The following is a 16,014-nucleotide window of genomic DNA, read 5'->3' as shown; positions in this document are numbered from 1 at the left end:
TTATTTATATGGGCTTTTTTTGTTTTGTTTTGGATTGCTGTCATGATGGCGGGGAGGGGGGGGGGGGGGGGGGGGGGGGGGGGGCTGGCTACCGACGTGTCGAGGCGTGACGTACAGCGTGAAATGGTACCGGCATTCCATGACGACGGTAATTGTCCAACTGGGATGGCATATAGCAGGGCATTCTCTACATGAGGCATCATTTTACGTCCTTTAACTGTCTTTCACGGAGCTCAATGTGTCAAGACTAGTAGGATAGGGCACTAACGTCATTGGCTGGATGCTGCTAGCCCCGCCTCCATCTGACCAAGAGGCGCAATATTCTTAAAGGAAACGTGCACATCATTCACAATCATTATGTGAGACATGAATAGCTAAAAGGAGGCAGCTAATTAATGCATGTAACGGGACACATCTGTTATTAGTAAACGTTCCCAAAATATAAACAGCAGCAGTGTGTGCTAGTAACGTGGCGAAGCTAGTCACTAGCTTGCCAATAGCTAACTGGTGTATTGTGGCGAGGTGTTATTATGCCGGATGTTAATAACGTCATCAAATGATGGGAATTGATGTTTATAGTCGGAATAGACCGGCATTCTTAGCTCCCTTTTTAGCCGTTTTATTATCTTTAGAAACACAGAAAGCCGTGTGCGTTCTTGTCTCACATAAGGATTGAGGATTTTGTTTTCTGTGCGTTTCTCCTTTTGGTAAAGCCCCACTTTTTCGCTATTTTATTTTTACTAGGGGCAGCACGGCGGTCGAGTGGTTAGCGCGCAGACCTCACAGCTAGGAGACCAGGGTTCAATTCCACCCTCGGCCATCTCTGTGTGGAGTTTGCATGTTCTCCCCGTGCATGCGTGGGTTTTCTCCGGGTACTCCGGTTTCCTCCCACATTCCAAAAACATGCTAGGTTAATTAGCGACTCCAAATTGTCCATAGGTATGAATGTGAGTGTGAATGGTTGTTTGTCTATATGTGCCCTGTGATTGGCTGGCGACCAGTCCAGAGTGTACCCCGCCTCTCGCCCGAAGACAGCTGGGCTCCAGCACCCCCGCGACCCTCGTGAGGAAAAGCGGTAGAAAATGAATGAATGAATATTTTGACTAGCTCAGGCGTGCTCCGTAAGATAGAAGGCCCGGGATTCTCCGAGGAAGAGAGAACCACGAGAGTTTGATATCTTTCTAGCAGGATCTACGCTCGCAACAGGGTACATGCTGCAATAGTACGAGCCACAGGTGATCGGCTTTGAAAGGCATTGATCGGCATATGCCAGGGATGGTTCAACTGCTGCCCCCGGGGTATTTATTTATTTTATTTTTTTTTAAGGTATTCACCTGGAAGTGTATCTGACCAAAATAGTCAGATGTAATCTGCGGCTTGTACAGAAAAGCCGTCCAAACAACACAAAGTAACGCACCATGCGGGAATACCAATATGTATCCACACATATATTCCCACCGCAAGGCATGCTGGGCAGCTTGTGGTCTTTCTCCAACATTTTGCTGCGTTTGTTTGCAAAATATGCTGAGATCTTATCAGAAGTAAACAAGGGGAGTTAGCATACTCTTCGCATCCAATTTATTGTTCATAGTTCATACGGTTGTTGCAGCTGGACTACCCAGCATGCCTTGTGGGTGTGTGGAAATAACAGTTTGGGTGTTTAGCGCTTAGTTGTGGTTTTCCTTTCATTGAACTGGGAGGAAGTATGTGGTTCTGGTTCATAGTGGACAGACGGCCCAAAAGTTTGCCCATCCCTGGCGTATGCCCATCACAGGCTTGTCCGATTTGAACGGGAGCGTCCCAACAGACAACGTAACCATTTCAGCATTTCCGCACAGGGCTGCATTGGTGTTCGTAATCAGGGAGGCGTGAAGGACGCACAGGGTTCAAAAGGTTTGGAAATGTCGGCCATTTGCCCCGCCCGCTGCTGTATTCATCAACAATTCAAAGTGCCTCCCTTCAATGAGTCAGGCTGTGTTTGCGTGTCGTCATACATACCTTGGCGAGCCGAGCGTCTATTCGGATTTTAAACTTTCCGCCCGTTCATATTTCTCCTCGTGGTTTCGAACCGATTCACAACAACCCACCCTCCCCCTCCTATAAATCAGAAAGGATATTGTTATGGCGGACTAATATGGATTTGTCTGGTGGCCTTTGTCTCTGAAGCGGCGTCTGCACGTCTATTGGCTTTTCCTTCAGTTTGTGTCCATGTGGTCGTCGGCAGCGTCGGGGGCTCCTCCCAGCGAGGCGGACGGCGGCGTTTTGGAGGAGTGGCCTTCCTCTTCTCTGCGCTGATAGAACAGCACGTAGGCTGCTTTAGTCTGTCGAGGGACGGCACAGATAGGGTTACACGGCAAAATACGGGTCACTTGACACCGAGGTGGGAGATGCGAGAAGGAATGCCGACTAACGAGGAATGCCGAGGACGCTGAATCGACGCTTACCACAATCTGGTCCTCTGAGGAAGACGACACGCTGCTGTCGTCAAAGTAATACCACTTCCCGTCCACTTTATTCTTGCCGAAAGCTGTGTCTGTAAAACAGAGGGGAGACGAAGGTTAAGAGCGGATGCCAGGCGCAATTCCTAACTGCAGGATGCACACTACCCGGCTTGGCACGGGAACTATGCCCATAACTATGCCCTAGAATGCTCATTTTGGTGTTTATTTCATATGTAATAAATATGCAAGCTCATTTAAAGCTGATGTATTGGAATCCTCAAACTCAATTGACACTCACATATACAGGAATATATATTAATATTTGGTTCCAGACCAAACATCAATTTCCACAAAGTAGGATTCCTCCTCCATAAATTTTTCCATGAAAAAGGCTTTTGGTACTATACAGGGTTTCTCCCAGGATTTTTGGAAGCTGTGGTGGTGGGCTGCATATATATATATACACACACATATGTATGTGTGTGTGTGTATAAATGTATAAATATGTGTATAAAAAGAGCATTGCTATACAGTATACTGTACATGAGCAGAAGACGACCAAATTAAAATAAGGAAGTTAAATTAGTAAGGCTGTCATTAGTAAGGACATATAAGACATCCTAATGTATTATACATAAAACTAATCGGGTATAAAACTGCATTTTATGTTTCAATATAGCTGCTTTCAAAACCTAAAATATATCAAATGAAATAGTTAAGTGACACTTTAGAAAAAGTTGTGATGATCGATGATTGATGTATCACAAGAAGATAATAGCCACTAGACGTAGCCCGCCATGGAAGTGGAAAAGGGAGCGTATAAAGCGACTTACAGTGGCCTCCTCCCATGCCTCCGTAGTGGTTGGACACCGCAATGAGGTCGTAAGTGTGAGGCCCGGCCTTGGGGTCGCATAAAAACTCAGACATGTTCAAATCCCTGGAAGGTAAAAAAAAATAAAGGAAGATACAAACATTACTAACATGGAACCTGCACTCGCCAATATAGCAGAAATATATGCAACGTTAAAAACTTAGTAGGCGAAATAAAACGATAGATTGTCATTCAGAGTGGCTGGACAGGAAGGCCAAGTGCTCAAAAGCATGACTCAGCATTTAGGCAGGGTTAGTTCCTTTCCACGGAGGCGCAACAGGAAATGCCTTGCACCACAAACACTGAAACAACTTTTTTTTTTAAGTGACTCACACACATTTGAAAGGTTGCCTGAGCTAAAAAAATGAAGCGACATAGATATATAGACAATAGATACACATTGTTGCTTAGAGATGTTGGCCGTCTCAGATGAGTTAGTTGATGAGTTAGATCTAGTTTGGAAGCCATCTATTGGCAACAATGACCTGATGGGAAAATCCACCACGGTGTCCAGTTTGTCCCTCCAGCATCGGTTGTAGGAGAAGCGCTTGAGGTGAACGACCAGAATGCGCGGCAAGGACCACAGGTCGAACTTTTTTGTGGCCTGCTGGTGTTTCTTACACGTGGGACAGTACCTGCAAAATCAAATAATAATAAGAAACGTGACCAGGGTGGCCGGGAGGGGCAGGGTTAGAAAGGAAGCTGGGCTACGGCGGTGACGCTTTACCACGGATCGTGTTCGCCAAGCGTCTCCATGGTGGTGAAGAGCTCGATGCATTCTCTCAGAGCCACTGTGGCTTTCTTTTTTTGAGGCTGGAGCATGCTTTCGTGTTTCTCATAAGCCTGAGGAGCACACGAAGATGAAATACAATGCTTTTCACTTTGACAATAAATACAAATATCCCAAACCTCTGCTTCCTGTTCATCGTAACACATCTTCTTAGACTCAGAGTCCCAATCGATGGCCACAGTGGAATGCGCTGCGAAGAGAAACCGCATCAGAACAAACCCTTCCAACAAAACAACTATGGGCGTGACACTAACGATTAAGTTTGAGGACGTTTCCGTCACACGGCAGCGCGCTGATGTTGGCCGTTCCGTACGAGTTGACCACGCTGAACGTGAAGAGCTTGGCCGGTAAGGAGCCCGGCTTGCCCTCGCCCTCTTTCGACCCATTCTCCAAGTCCGACGTCTCGTCCTCCTCTTCAGACTGGCCGTTTTCTGGCTCTGGGCTCACCTGGTGGTCCATGGCCTCCTCCTCCTCCCCTGGGAACATTTTAAAAAGCCCAAATTTGGTCCATAGAACAGTGCAATGAACAGAGTGAGACCTTTAGTCAGTCATACAGTCTCTTTGTCTAGGTGGGTGGAGGCGGGGCCGCGAGCATTCACACAGACCGCAGAAGAGTTGAGTAGAAATGAAATGTTAAAATCTCGCCTTATCTTGTAGAACCAGTCCCGCCAAAAGTTAGTTTCGTAACGCCGCTACCATTCACATAAAATTAGACTGTTTTTTTTTCCATCATTGGGCAAGAATGCAAAATGGGAGTTTATGGTCTGAAAAACAGCTCTGATGTCGACTGAAACAGGACAGTAATTCCTCGCCTTTTGCGCTTCAAAGTTCATGGCTTCACTCTATCATATTTAAAAAAAAAATATGTACAGTAAACCTGGGATATATCGGACTCGGATATATCGGAAATTCGCTCACAACGGACCAATAAAAAAGAAGCGATTTTTCTGTAATGCATTTCCAATAAAAATTCATTGCATATATCGGATTTTTTATAACGGATTTCGCCTATTTCGGACAAAATCTCCAGTCCCGTTCCAATGCATTTCCATGAAATTTCCCTGGCATATATCGGATGGCCGCATCGTGGCGCTCCGATTCGAATCCGAATGGTGACAGGCCGCTATACGACGTCATTTGCAGCGTTTGCAGCGTTGCCTGCGCGTCCAGGTACATTGGAAACATAGTCAAGGAAGTGCCTTTTTATAACGGATAAAATCCCATTTACGCATATACCGGATATAAATCCCATATATGCGTAAAACGGACATTTTCCGGTATACGCATATAACGGATTTCGCTTATATCGGACAAAACCAGTGGGAACAATTGAATCCGATATATCCGAGGTTTACTGTATATAAATTAAGCCATCTTTGCTCGATCTTGGTTGAATGCTGCCTACTATCAGTCAAAATATATCCTAATCTAAGCAAATTGTACAAACATTTTTGCCTAAATGAAACATTTTGAAGTATAAAAACATTGAAGGTAAAATACAAATATAATATGTAGAGATATGTAGTATTCTGCAATGGTAACCATGTGTCTCCATTGTTGTCTTAATACGTCTTATTTTGTCTACTATATTGGGTAATTGGAGTGTAAAGGTAACAATAGGGGTGTTATTTAAATTATAGAGGTTTCTAATAAATGTTAAAACCTGTATTTAGAAGGTCCTGAATATATTGAAACAACCATGAAAATACTCTATTTATAAAGAACATGTCCAATTCTGGAGAGTCACTTATCACGGTTGGATCTAGAACAGGGGTGGGCAAACTTTTTGACTCGCGGGCCGCATTAGTTTAACCAATTTGACGAGGGGCCAGACTATTATGTTTTTTACACGTAACTGTCCACCTGGAATTATTGTATCTGTAAAAGTGTCATGCAATTTGAGGTCATTTATTTGATGTTATGTGCGTTATAAATTAAATTAATTATTATTATTTAAATATTTTTATTTTATGTGAGTGTGAATGGTTGTATGTCTATATGTGCTCTGTGATTGGCTGGCGACCAGTCCAGAGTGTACCCCGCGTCTTGCCCGAGGACAGCTGGGATGGGCTCCAGCGACCCCCGAGAATGAATGAATTAATATTTTTTGTTTTTATTTTTTAAATTGTTTTATTATTTTTTTATTTTTTTTTTTATTGTGCTTGTGTCCCTTTTTTCAGGAGCACTTTGTAAACAACAGACCACATCAAATAACAATATTGATAAAACAGCTACTTTACGATAAATTTAAATGAAATACTTTAAAAAGAACAGGCGGGCCATATTCAATCACTTGGCGGGCCGGATGTGGCCCCCGGGCCATAGTTTTCCCACCCCTGGTCTAGAAACATTTAAACCACCAGAAACGAGGGTTTAGGGTTTGGTTGCGGTACCCACCATCACCCCCAATGAGGGGGACCCAAATTGCAGAAATGTTTCAACTCAAATATATCAGATCTCTTACATTTAAAGAAAAGACTGTTTTTTGAATTTGGGTTTACCCAGCATGCCTTGTGAGTTGTATGTGCGTCTACTGTTGGATGGCTGCCGGCCATGCACACCTACAATGTTGACGATCAGTAAGACACCTAAGCTTACCGTCATATAGGCCGTTAGTTTCAGTGCAGGCCCCAGAGTGGTTGCTGCCGTTACTAGAGCTGGCACCGCAGGAGACCCTCTCCGACAAGGGACTACCGCAGCCGCCCAGGCTGGCGCTGACACTCGATGATGTGGAACATTCAGGAACTTGACTGCAGCTGGCGACGGTGGCTGAAGCCGAGGCTCTGCTCTCGCTCCCTGCGCTCTGCGGACGTTTTACATAACGTCTGCCAGAGGAGATAAACCAGATAAGTTCAATAAGTCACACAGCCGGGCCTGCTTTTGTGGTTATCAGCAGTGTGGAGTATGTTCTCACCCGATCCTCTGTAGAACCCTGTCATAAAGAACGTCCGCGATGAGGTTTTGCTTGGGCACAGTGATGAGTAAAGGCTGGCCAAACAGCATGGTGCTGGTGGAGCTGCCGGCGTGCTTGGAGTGTCGCTCCCTGAAATACACGGGCAGGTTCATCCTCTCGCTGTCCTCCTCCTGCACCTCGTACCTGCAACGATGGCAACCACACACAAGCTATCACACAGCAACCACATACACAGGGATTATTGGATTAAGAAAAAAGCTTACACAAAGATGTCATCCTTTTCCATGATTTGATTGAGACCATCGTCCCGTCTATAAATTTTATGGAAGCGATGATTATAAACATCAGCCACCACCATCTAAGAAGAGAAAGACCATTTGACCACAAGTAATCAATATACTGTGATATGTGATGAAGGTGTACAGTCCACATGAATAAAAAAAGTCAAGTCTAACATTTTCCGGAGGAATTCCGCAGAGTCTGGACAAGGCGCTGCATAAGTCCATCACCGTACCCAGCTTGGGAACAACAACCCGATACTGTCAGAGGAGAAAAGTGCAACACAGAGCTGGGAATTATACATTGAAATGCAGTATTATGGTCATATTGAAGCATTTTTAAACAAATGCATATATACCTATTTTGCAGATTTTACATATTTTTGGACTAACAGTAACATTTTGATGCACTAAAACATCTCAATGAACTAAAGTGCAAATACTAGGCATTCAGACGACACATTGTACTCATACATACAAAGGCGTAGGCCTGAGTACGTGTATCAACGTACCATCAGAATCAAACGAGTTGCATTATTTTCACGGGTTATCATCACAGGTTAGTTTTCGTACAAACTGTGTGTGTATTTATAATGTACAAGTATGTATTGTTACTACGTAAGTGTACTAAATTAAAAAAAAAACCCAAGCTAGGGTTTGTGATATGTAGTATTCCACACTGCTCACTAGGTGTCAGTAAATGCCAAATAAGCCCCTCTATCTTACTTACATTATTATTATTTATTTTAATTATTTTAATTATTTGGGCAATTTACTGTTCACGCTGCACTTTACATTATGTTGTTCATATTTGGTGTCTATTTATTCTCCACATTATTATTATTGTTATTATTTATTATTACTTATCTTCTTTTGTGTCTGTTATATGGGAGCCAGGCAACGACATTTCGTTGGCAATTTCACTACTGTGTTTTTGTGCAATGACAATAAAGGGAGTCTATCTATCTATCTATCTAAAGTTACATTGACTAGCCAATAGCCACTCAGGAAGTACTGTACAGGAAGAGCATGTAAGAACAGAACCAGCAACTCTCCCAATGCTAACAGGTGTCAGTCTATATTATGTCTTATTTTCCCTTACCGTGTGTACCATACTGGGTAACTATAGGGATGCTATTTGATGTCTACAGGGCTCTAATGTTAAAAACCATCAATGAAAATGACATTAACAAATAAGGATGCCTACTTAGCAGAAGTTCAATAATCAATCGTCGCAATAAACAAGGGATGACTTACTCAAACGTCTTACTAGAAATGCTATATTAAAAACGCTATAATCAAGAATCATATAATATCAAGAATATGATGGGAGCTTATGTTATGTTCCTATTTTAACTTTGGTAATCTCACCTGTGTGGGTCTGGACTGCGGGTCTGATCGCACCAGAAAGACCTCCATAGTTCGATCTTTCTTCATGGGCAGGGGCAGAGTGAGGTAGCAGAAGGGATCGAAGGTCACCGACACCTTCGAGCACTCAGGACACACCAAAGTGGATTTGAAGAGGCCGTGAAAGATGTCAACGATCACCGAGTCGTTGCGCAAGCGATGGTTTTTCCAGGCCTCCTTGGCGACAATCTGGAAGGGAACGCGACAACGTCTGGTCATCTTTCGTCGTATGATCAGACACACAATCCAGTCATTTCTGCACCTCATCGGGACGGCCCTCAGCATCCCTTTGGGCCAGATAAGGCTTCTTTTTGACGCGGTTCAGATCTTCGTGGAGCCCGTCCAGTAAGAAGGCCAGCAGCTCTTGGGAGTCCTGCTGCTGATACCCCGAAAACTGGGGGGCAAAGCGGCCGACCTGGGTCTGGAAGCACAAACGTAGATTAGGATACTCTGTGTGGAATGCCGGGAATCTTACTTTTTACTTACTTTGAAGGTGCGTGGAGCCACAGAGCTGCTGCGGTTGAGCCACATCTGCTTCACCAGGTCAGCGTAGGCCTCTGCAATCTCACCCCTCATTCCCAGTGGATTCCCTCGGTTAATTTCCGCCTCGTACTGGTCGTTGAGGAAATACTCTGTGAGCGGCGACGCGTTGCTCAGGCACTGCGGGAGCAAATAAAACCCAAGGGTGCGTGACGTCAACAGGAAATACACACATACTGTATTTCTCACATACACATTGAAGTTGTACCTGGAGAGCAGAGTTCATGAAGCACGTGTTGCCGAGATTACTGAGACCACACAGGCCAGGCTGCGACTGCGACTCTCTGTAGTTATAGGAGGAGCTGTACGAATTATAGCCGCCCAGTCTGTTGGGGGGAAAAAAAAAAAAAGTGTTTAGCCCCTTCCTGATTTCCTGCACGTTTGTCACACTTGCATGTTTCATAGCATCACACAAATGTCAATATTAGTCCATTTTTGTGTGCTTGAGATGATCAAATACTGACTCTTGCCTGCTGCCAGAGGTGGCGCTGTTGTTGAGCGTGTAACCAGCGCTACAGCTGCTGTTCCCATTGATGACTGCCGAGGAGATACTGGCTGAAGAGTTGGAGGAGAGCTTTGGCGAGGTGGTGAAAGCCCTGGATGGCGTCGTACTCGACCTGGGGGACAAAAGCAGGAGTAAATGCATATTCACAATGAAGCGACAATAAAGTGAGGCTATTTACTTGGAATGGGAGGCTTGCCTGGGCCACGTCCCGTCGTCATTCTTACGCTCAATGACAAGCACCTGAAGGGGAAAAGAAGCTTGTTCACATATACCACACCCGCACGGTGGTCAAGTGGTTAGAAAGTTCTGAATATCTGTGTGTTGGCCGCACTAATTACAAGTAACAAGTGCAACGAACCAAAAGAACTGACATTTTGGCCAAACCTGAAAAACACAGGAACGACATTGGACATCCAGACAACATATAAAGTGCATGCCCGCAGCTGGTCTCGAGCATTTTTACTTCAAAAATGTTGCTCAAGCAGCTCAGGTAGCTGACGTTAAAGCCCATACATTGAACAAACCACATGACCTGAATTGAAGAGGGTGGGATTACCTGCCCCTGGAAGAGGCCAGCATCCTGTACAGTGCTATCGGGCTTGTTCAGCTGCTCATAGGTGTTGCTCATGTACTTGTTCCACAGCCGTATCTCCTTCTCTAGCGGAATATTGAACAATGTCCTCATCTCTTTCTCTATGGTATCTGTGGGCGGGGGGGGATATACAAAATATATTAATTCAAAGGAAAAGTGCACTTTTTAAAAAACTTTATTGTTATTTTGTCCATCATCCACAATCTTTATGTATTTATCTTTATGTTCGAAAGATATAAAAACAGAAAAAAAGAGGCAGGCGATCAATATACTTACTGGCACATACTGAGACAGTTAATCCACCCGTGTAGTAAAATGCACATTGACTCCAGTATAACTTCCTTCCTGGGTGCATTGATTTCACATAACAACACAAAAAGGAACGCTATAGACTATATAGTATTTTACATGTGACAGTCCATTTGTACACGTATATTTTTACACATATTTTACACGTAAAAGTGTCATGTAGTCTGCTATATGTGCACTTTGACATCATTTATTTGATGTAAAGTGCATTATAAATTTATTATGATTATTATTGTTATCATTATTATTATATTAATAATGATAAATATAAATTATATTCATAATTTTGCATGTTCTCCCCGTGCATGCGTGGGTTTTCTCCGGGTACTCCGGTTTCCTCCCACATTCCAAAAACATGCTAGGTTAATTGGCGACTCCAAATTGTCCATAGGTATGAATGTGAGTGTGAATGGTTGTTTGTCTATATGTGCCCTGTGATTGGCTGGCCACCAGTCTAGGGTGTACCCCGCCTTACGCCCGAAGACAGCTGGGATAGGCTCCAGCACCCCCCGCGACCCTCGTGAGGAAAAGCGGAAGAAAATGAATGAATGAATATTCATAATTTTATTAATAATGATATTTTTATTTTTACGACCAGTCCAGGTGTACCCTGCCTCTCGCCCCAAGACAGCTGGGATAGGCTCCAGCACCCCCGCGACCCTCGTGAGGATAAGCGGTAGAAAATGAATGTATTATTATTATTATTATTATTATTATTATTATTATTATTATTATTATTATTATTATTATTATTATTATTATTATTATTATTATTATTATTATTATTATTATTATTATTATGTGCTTGTGTCCCTTTTTTCAGGAGCATTTTGTAAACAACAGACCACATCAAATAACGAAATTGATAAAACAGCTACTTCGACCATCAAAAGGTTGTCTCAAGCCATGATGCCAGGTTGTACGTTGAGTTTCAATGAAATATTTTGGAAAGAACAGGCGGGCCATATTCAAACACTTGGCGGGCCGGATGTGGCCCCCGGGCCGTAGTTTGCCCACCCCTGCTCTGGCGTCACTACACCATAACGTAGTTCTCGGATGTACAATACTTAACATAATAAGAGCGTAGCTGTAGCTTGGTTAAGATGCGGCTCATGAAGCCAATTTTCAGAAAGTGGAATAGGTGCAACCCATTGCATGCATTCTTAGCTGCCTCTTTTTACCTGTTTTTTGTGTCTTTGCGACGCATTGAAAAGAGAAAGACACGTGTGTGTGTGTCCTTGCCTCACACAATGACTGTGGATGGTGGTTTAAAAGTAGATTTCCTTCAACATCTTGCTGCCATCTAGAGGCGAAGCCAGTCGGCGTCTTACCAATAGTGTCGGCTTTACTGAAGTGGCGTGTGACCACATTGTCCATGTTGTCGTTCTCACACAGGTTGAGCTCCAGCAGGTAGACCTCCACTTTGCAGTGTTTGACAAACATGCCATGTTCAACAACCTGGGGGTGTGGGGGATCAATCAAAAATAATCAAAATAGAAGCAAAAGTAAAAGCAGAAGCAAGAGTAAAAACAAAAGTAAGAGTTACCTTCCTGACAATGGGTCTCTGGCCCTCGAGGCAGCCGTACCAGCTGACAAGCTTATTCCACGCCTCAGTGGGAACGAGGAGATAGTCCAGCTCATCTATCAGGTGCTCTTTCAAGACCTGCGTTTCCTGGTCTTTAAAAAGGGGGGGGAAATGACTGTTCTAGAGAAGCAACACCTCATGCTTATGGATTCCACAGAAAGGAGACGACGTACGGGAGGTGACGAGCGACAGGCTCACATCCACAGCCAATTACGATTCTCCCACGCTTTTGATATCAGATGAAATTTGGGAGTATCGAAGTTGATCGTGCTCGCTTGTACCGGATCTTGCTCATATTGAAGATGAACTTAAGCCAAGGTCACAAGCGGTGGTGCGGGTTCCTATGGCAGGGTCTACGTACACGCTGACTTTATAGCCGTAGACTGGCCGCAGAGGTTCTTTGTCATATCAAAAGAACCTCTAGGGGCGCTTATGTTTTATCTTATGGACTGTGTATGTCTTAGCGTGTCCTTCATACGGTCAACGTTGTGTCTGTTGTACTGCTGATGCCAAGTTTGGGCAAAATGTCAATTTATTGTATGGCTCACTTTACAGAATCCTTTTCTGTTCATGTTTATTTTTTGTGTTAGCATTGTGTTTTTCTACCTAATGATACATTTTTGGCCTTGTGCGACTTATAGTCCAGAAAATACGGTGTGTGTGTGTTACAGTAAACCTCGGATATATCGGATTCAATTGTTCCCACTGGTTTTGTCCGATATAAGCGAAATCCGTTATATGCGTATACCGGAAAATGTCCAGTAAATCGGATTTTATCCGTTATAAAAAGGCACTTCCTTGACTATGTTTCCAGTGTACCCGGACTGGGCAATGGAAAGAGACGTAAGGTAATGAGAATTTAACTTTATTGGACTCTGAGCATAACAAATTGTTAATTAAGGTAGGCCCTGTTACGCCCGTCAGGCCTACGTTATTTCCAATAGTGAGGTTTAAGATCTCATTCACTGCTGTGCTAGTATTATTGACGTCACTCACTTTTATATTTGTCCTAAATCTGGAGCCAGGAGAAAGACAATAGCCAGTGATATCAACAAGATTAGCATAATGATGCGGCCATCCGATATATGCGAGGGAAATTTAATGGAAATGCATTGGAACGGGACTGGAGATTTTGTCCGAAATAGGCGAAATCCGTTATAAAAAATCATTACATTACATTATGCATTACAGAAAAATCGGTTCTTTTTTATCTGTGCGTTGTGAGCGAATTTCCGATATATCCGAGGTTTACTGTATATATGGTGAATGGTGAATAAAGGTGATCTACATTCTGGTCAAGTCTTTTATAAGTGTCACTAAGGAAAATAACCCCCAATATATTACACATATGATATCCCAGCACGTGGCGTCACGGAAGCTCTTGTGGTAAAAAAAACTGTGAAAAGTGGAAGTGACGTAGGTCTCTTGCATATTCAGAACCCGCCATGTTTCCTGTACGTAACTTACATGGTCGGCACGCACAATTTCGAGCTCACACGTTCAGTTGTGACCTAGGCTTTCCAGTACACAAATGTCCGTGTATATGAATGGAAGTTTACCGGATATGTTCCCGTAAAAACGCTTTTTTTCTTAATACAGCTCTGTATTATTATTTTTTAAATACATATTTTAACACGCACAAATTTCCTGTGTTGATTGGCCGAACGGAGACTCGTGATAACGGCCCTGCCACGCACGCTTCCATTGAAAATGAATGAAGTAGCAGCGACGTCGACCTCCTGTGTGTGGCGCCCATTACCTGAGAACAGCCCCGAGTTGTCAATAGGTCCCGGATGGAGGCTGCGCTCGCCAACGTTGTACATGTCCCAGCTGTCGAAGCCCACGTATTTCTTCCACTGTTTGAACCATCGGCTGTCCACAAGATACCTATGGAAAACAACACGCACTCAAGTGGCTGGTAACCCACACGGATAGAGACAATCACAGAAGACTATATTACGATAGAGTCAATTCCCTTGACATTTGTGGATATCTACACATCTTGAGCTCATCCCCGTCATAAATCTGCTTTGCTTAATCGGCGAACGGGAAAGATGATCTGAGCTGGAGCCTATCCCTGCTGACTTTGGATGAGAGGTGTGTTACACCCTGAACTGGTCGGAGTTCACAACCTACGGGTAATTTAGAGACAGTTGAACGGCAGGGAGAACATGCAAACTCCACAGATTCTAAGCCGGACCTCCTGACTGTGACGTGCTAACTAACTAACTACCTCACAGCGCTGTTCCACTTTATCTCATCCGTTGACGTGCAACATTGCAGGGCCTGGAGCTGACGCTTCTAATTCAGGGCATGAAATAGGCTGACACATTCAATAATTGCTTGTATGTCTGATTAGATTAGAATTCTTTAACAGGACAAAGGACAAGGAGGGGTAACCTTCACTAATGGCCACATAATATATAATAGCACTGTCAGGTATACAATAACTCGGAGTCTTCTTGGCTCATCAAACGACTGATGGATGGACCCAGAATCCGGAAAGCAAGGCCCGTACTAAGAACCAGTGAGAAATGTGATTAAATGACTAGAATCAACGGCGATTTCTCACTAAAATACAAACAAGATAACGGTTACATGGGTGTAAATATGCTAGCCACCTTGTTAGTGGGGTATCATTTGCTGACTAAAGCCATTAACGTTCTTAAAGGTTTTAACGCCGATTAAGAACATTAGAGACGGGCTACCTAACGATAAACAAATGATACATATTGTGACAAAATTCAGTGGCACAGTAATGTTTCGTTACAGAGTATCAACTATAAGCGGCGTTAGCTTTCTTGTGGTAGCGTGTTAGCATTTCCGGTTTGGAGCTTAGCTCGTGGCTAGCAAGCTCTCGCCGAGGCGGAGTAGTCGGCCGCCGGCTGGAAATCCTCACCATTCATCGCCCTTTCTCAGGGTAGTTTTCACCAGCGAGCCGATAGTCTGTTTTTGGTTTTCGGTGGACGCGGCGGGCATTTGTGCGGCAACCGGCTCCGAGTCGGAGTCAGCCGCGCCGCCCGAGTCGGGTCCGCCTCCCTCGGCCATCATGCAGCGAATGTGCCGGTAATCGGAAGGAAGGGCTAGCTAGCTAGCTAGCAGCAGTGTGGGCGAGGGGAGCGTTCTTCCTCTACGGAAGCTGCGCGGCGGAAAGCAGCTGATCATCGCCGCTGTGTCGTCGCCTCCTTGACACCACAGAGGGAAATTATGCCTCGTGTGTTTGTTTGTTTTTTTTAATTAACGTCATGTTTTACATCAATTCAACTCAAGGTACAACGTGCAAAACTCAAGTAAATGCTGTGCTTTTTTTTTCCAATTTCCAGCTTTACACTAAGACTTCAAAATAAATGCAATGCGGTATTAATGTGAATTCCACCGCTACGATAGAATCAAATTTTTCAAAAATCATTTTTTTAAATAAAAAAGATACCCTACCTACCATCATCTACTAAATTGACATTAACTAGGATTTGACCAAGTGTACCTGTCCGAATAATTTGACATTACTAATATACTAATACCACATCACAACTAACAGGAGAGTAAATAGGAGAGGGATCCACCTACTGTGGCCCAGCAAGGTACACTGTATTCGGACACATGCTACGAGCAGTCAGGGTGCCACTATGGAGGTCAGAAGAACCAGAGTTTCAAGGAGAAGCAGCCACCGAGCACAGCCCAGCAAGGTGCACTGTATTCAGACACATGCTACGAGCAGTCAGGGTGCCACTATGGAGGTCAGAAGAACCAGAGTTTCAAGGAGAAGCAGCCACCGAGCACAG

The 16,014-nt window shown here is 43.9% G+C and overlaps 1 protein-coding gene across 2 annotated transcripts; it reads right to left on the bottom strand.

The window, feature by feature from the left end:
* Nucleotides 1-66: 66 nt before the first annotated feature.
* usp4 (ubiquitin specific peptidase 4 (proto-oncogene)) lies at nucleotides 67-15,385 on the bottom strand. Of its 2 annotated transcripts, none has more exons than XM_058055775.1 (22): nucleotides 15,132-15,385; nucleotides 13,992-14,119; nucleotides 12,194-12,324; nucleotides 11,979-12,105; nucleotides 10,303-10,448; nucleotides 9,925-9,986; nucleotides 9,706-9,858; nucleotides 9,450-9,567; nucleotides 9,188-9,361; nucleotides 8,964-9,122; nucleotides 8,666-8,890; nucleotides 7,472-7,555; nucleotides 7,280-7,374; nucleotides 7,017-7,199; nucleotides 6,701-6,927; nucleotides 4,357-4,578; nucleotides 4,222-4,292; nucleotides 4,040-4,155; nucleotides 3,798-3,947; nucleotides 3,275-3,378; nucleotides 2,445-2,533; nucleotides 67-2,321 (listed from the first exon to the last, which is right to left on the bottom strand). In XM_058055775.1, exons 1-22 carry the CDS (start codon nucleotides 15,281-15,283, stop codon nucleotides 2,196-2,198), a joined length of 3,042 nt encoding a protein of 1,013 aa, XP_057911758.1. In that variant the 5' UTR covers nucleotides 15,284-15,385; the 3' UTR covers nucleotides 67-2,195. The 2 variants fall into 2 exon arrangements, with proteins under 2 accessions (XP_057911758.1, XP_057911759.1); XM_058055776.1 differs by having other exon boundaries at nucleotides 9,712-9,858.
* Between the last annotated feature and the right edge of the window lie 629 nt (nucleotides 15,386-16,014).

The sequence above is a fragment of the Doryrhamphus excisus genome, chromosome 18 (genome assembly GCF_030265055.1).
Source record: "Doryrhamphus excisus isolate RoL2022-K1 chromosome 18, RoL_Dexc_1.0, whole genome shotgun sequence".
NCBI lineage: Eukaryota > Metazoa > Chordata > Actinopteri > Syngnathiformes > Syngnathidae > Doryrhamphus > Doryrhamphus excisus.
Note: the sequence above shows the minus strand (reverse complement) of the source record. Positions and strands in the feature narration are given on the sequence as shown.

Coding starts and splice junctions, on each gene's coding strand:
- usp4 (XM_058055775.1), bottom strand. CDS start 15,283: ATGATGGCCGAGGGAGGCGGACCCGACTCGGGCGGCGCGGCTGACTCC. Junction 6,928..7,016: donor AGGGTTCTACAGAGGATCGG/GTGAGAACATAC, acceptor CTCCTCTGGCAG/ACGTTATGTAAAACGTCCGC. Junction 2,322..2,444: donor CCTCAGAGGACCAGATTGTG/GTAAGCGTCGAT, acceptor GTCCCTCGACAG/ACTAAAGCAGCCTACGTGCT.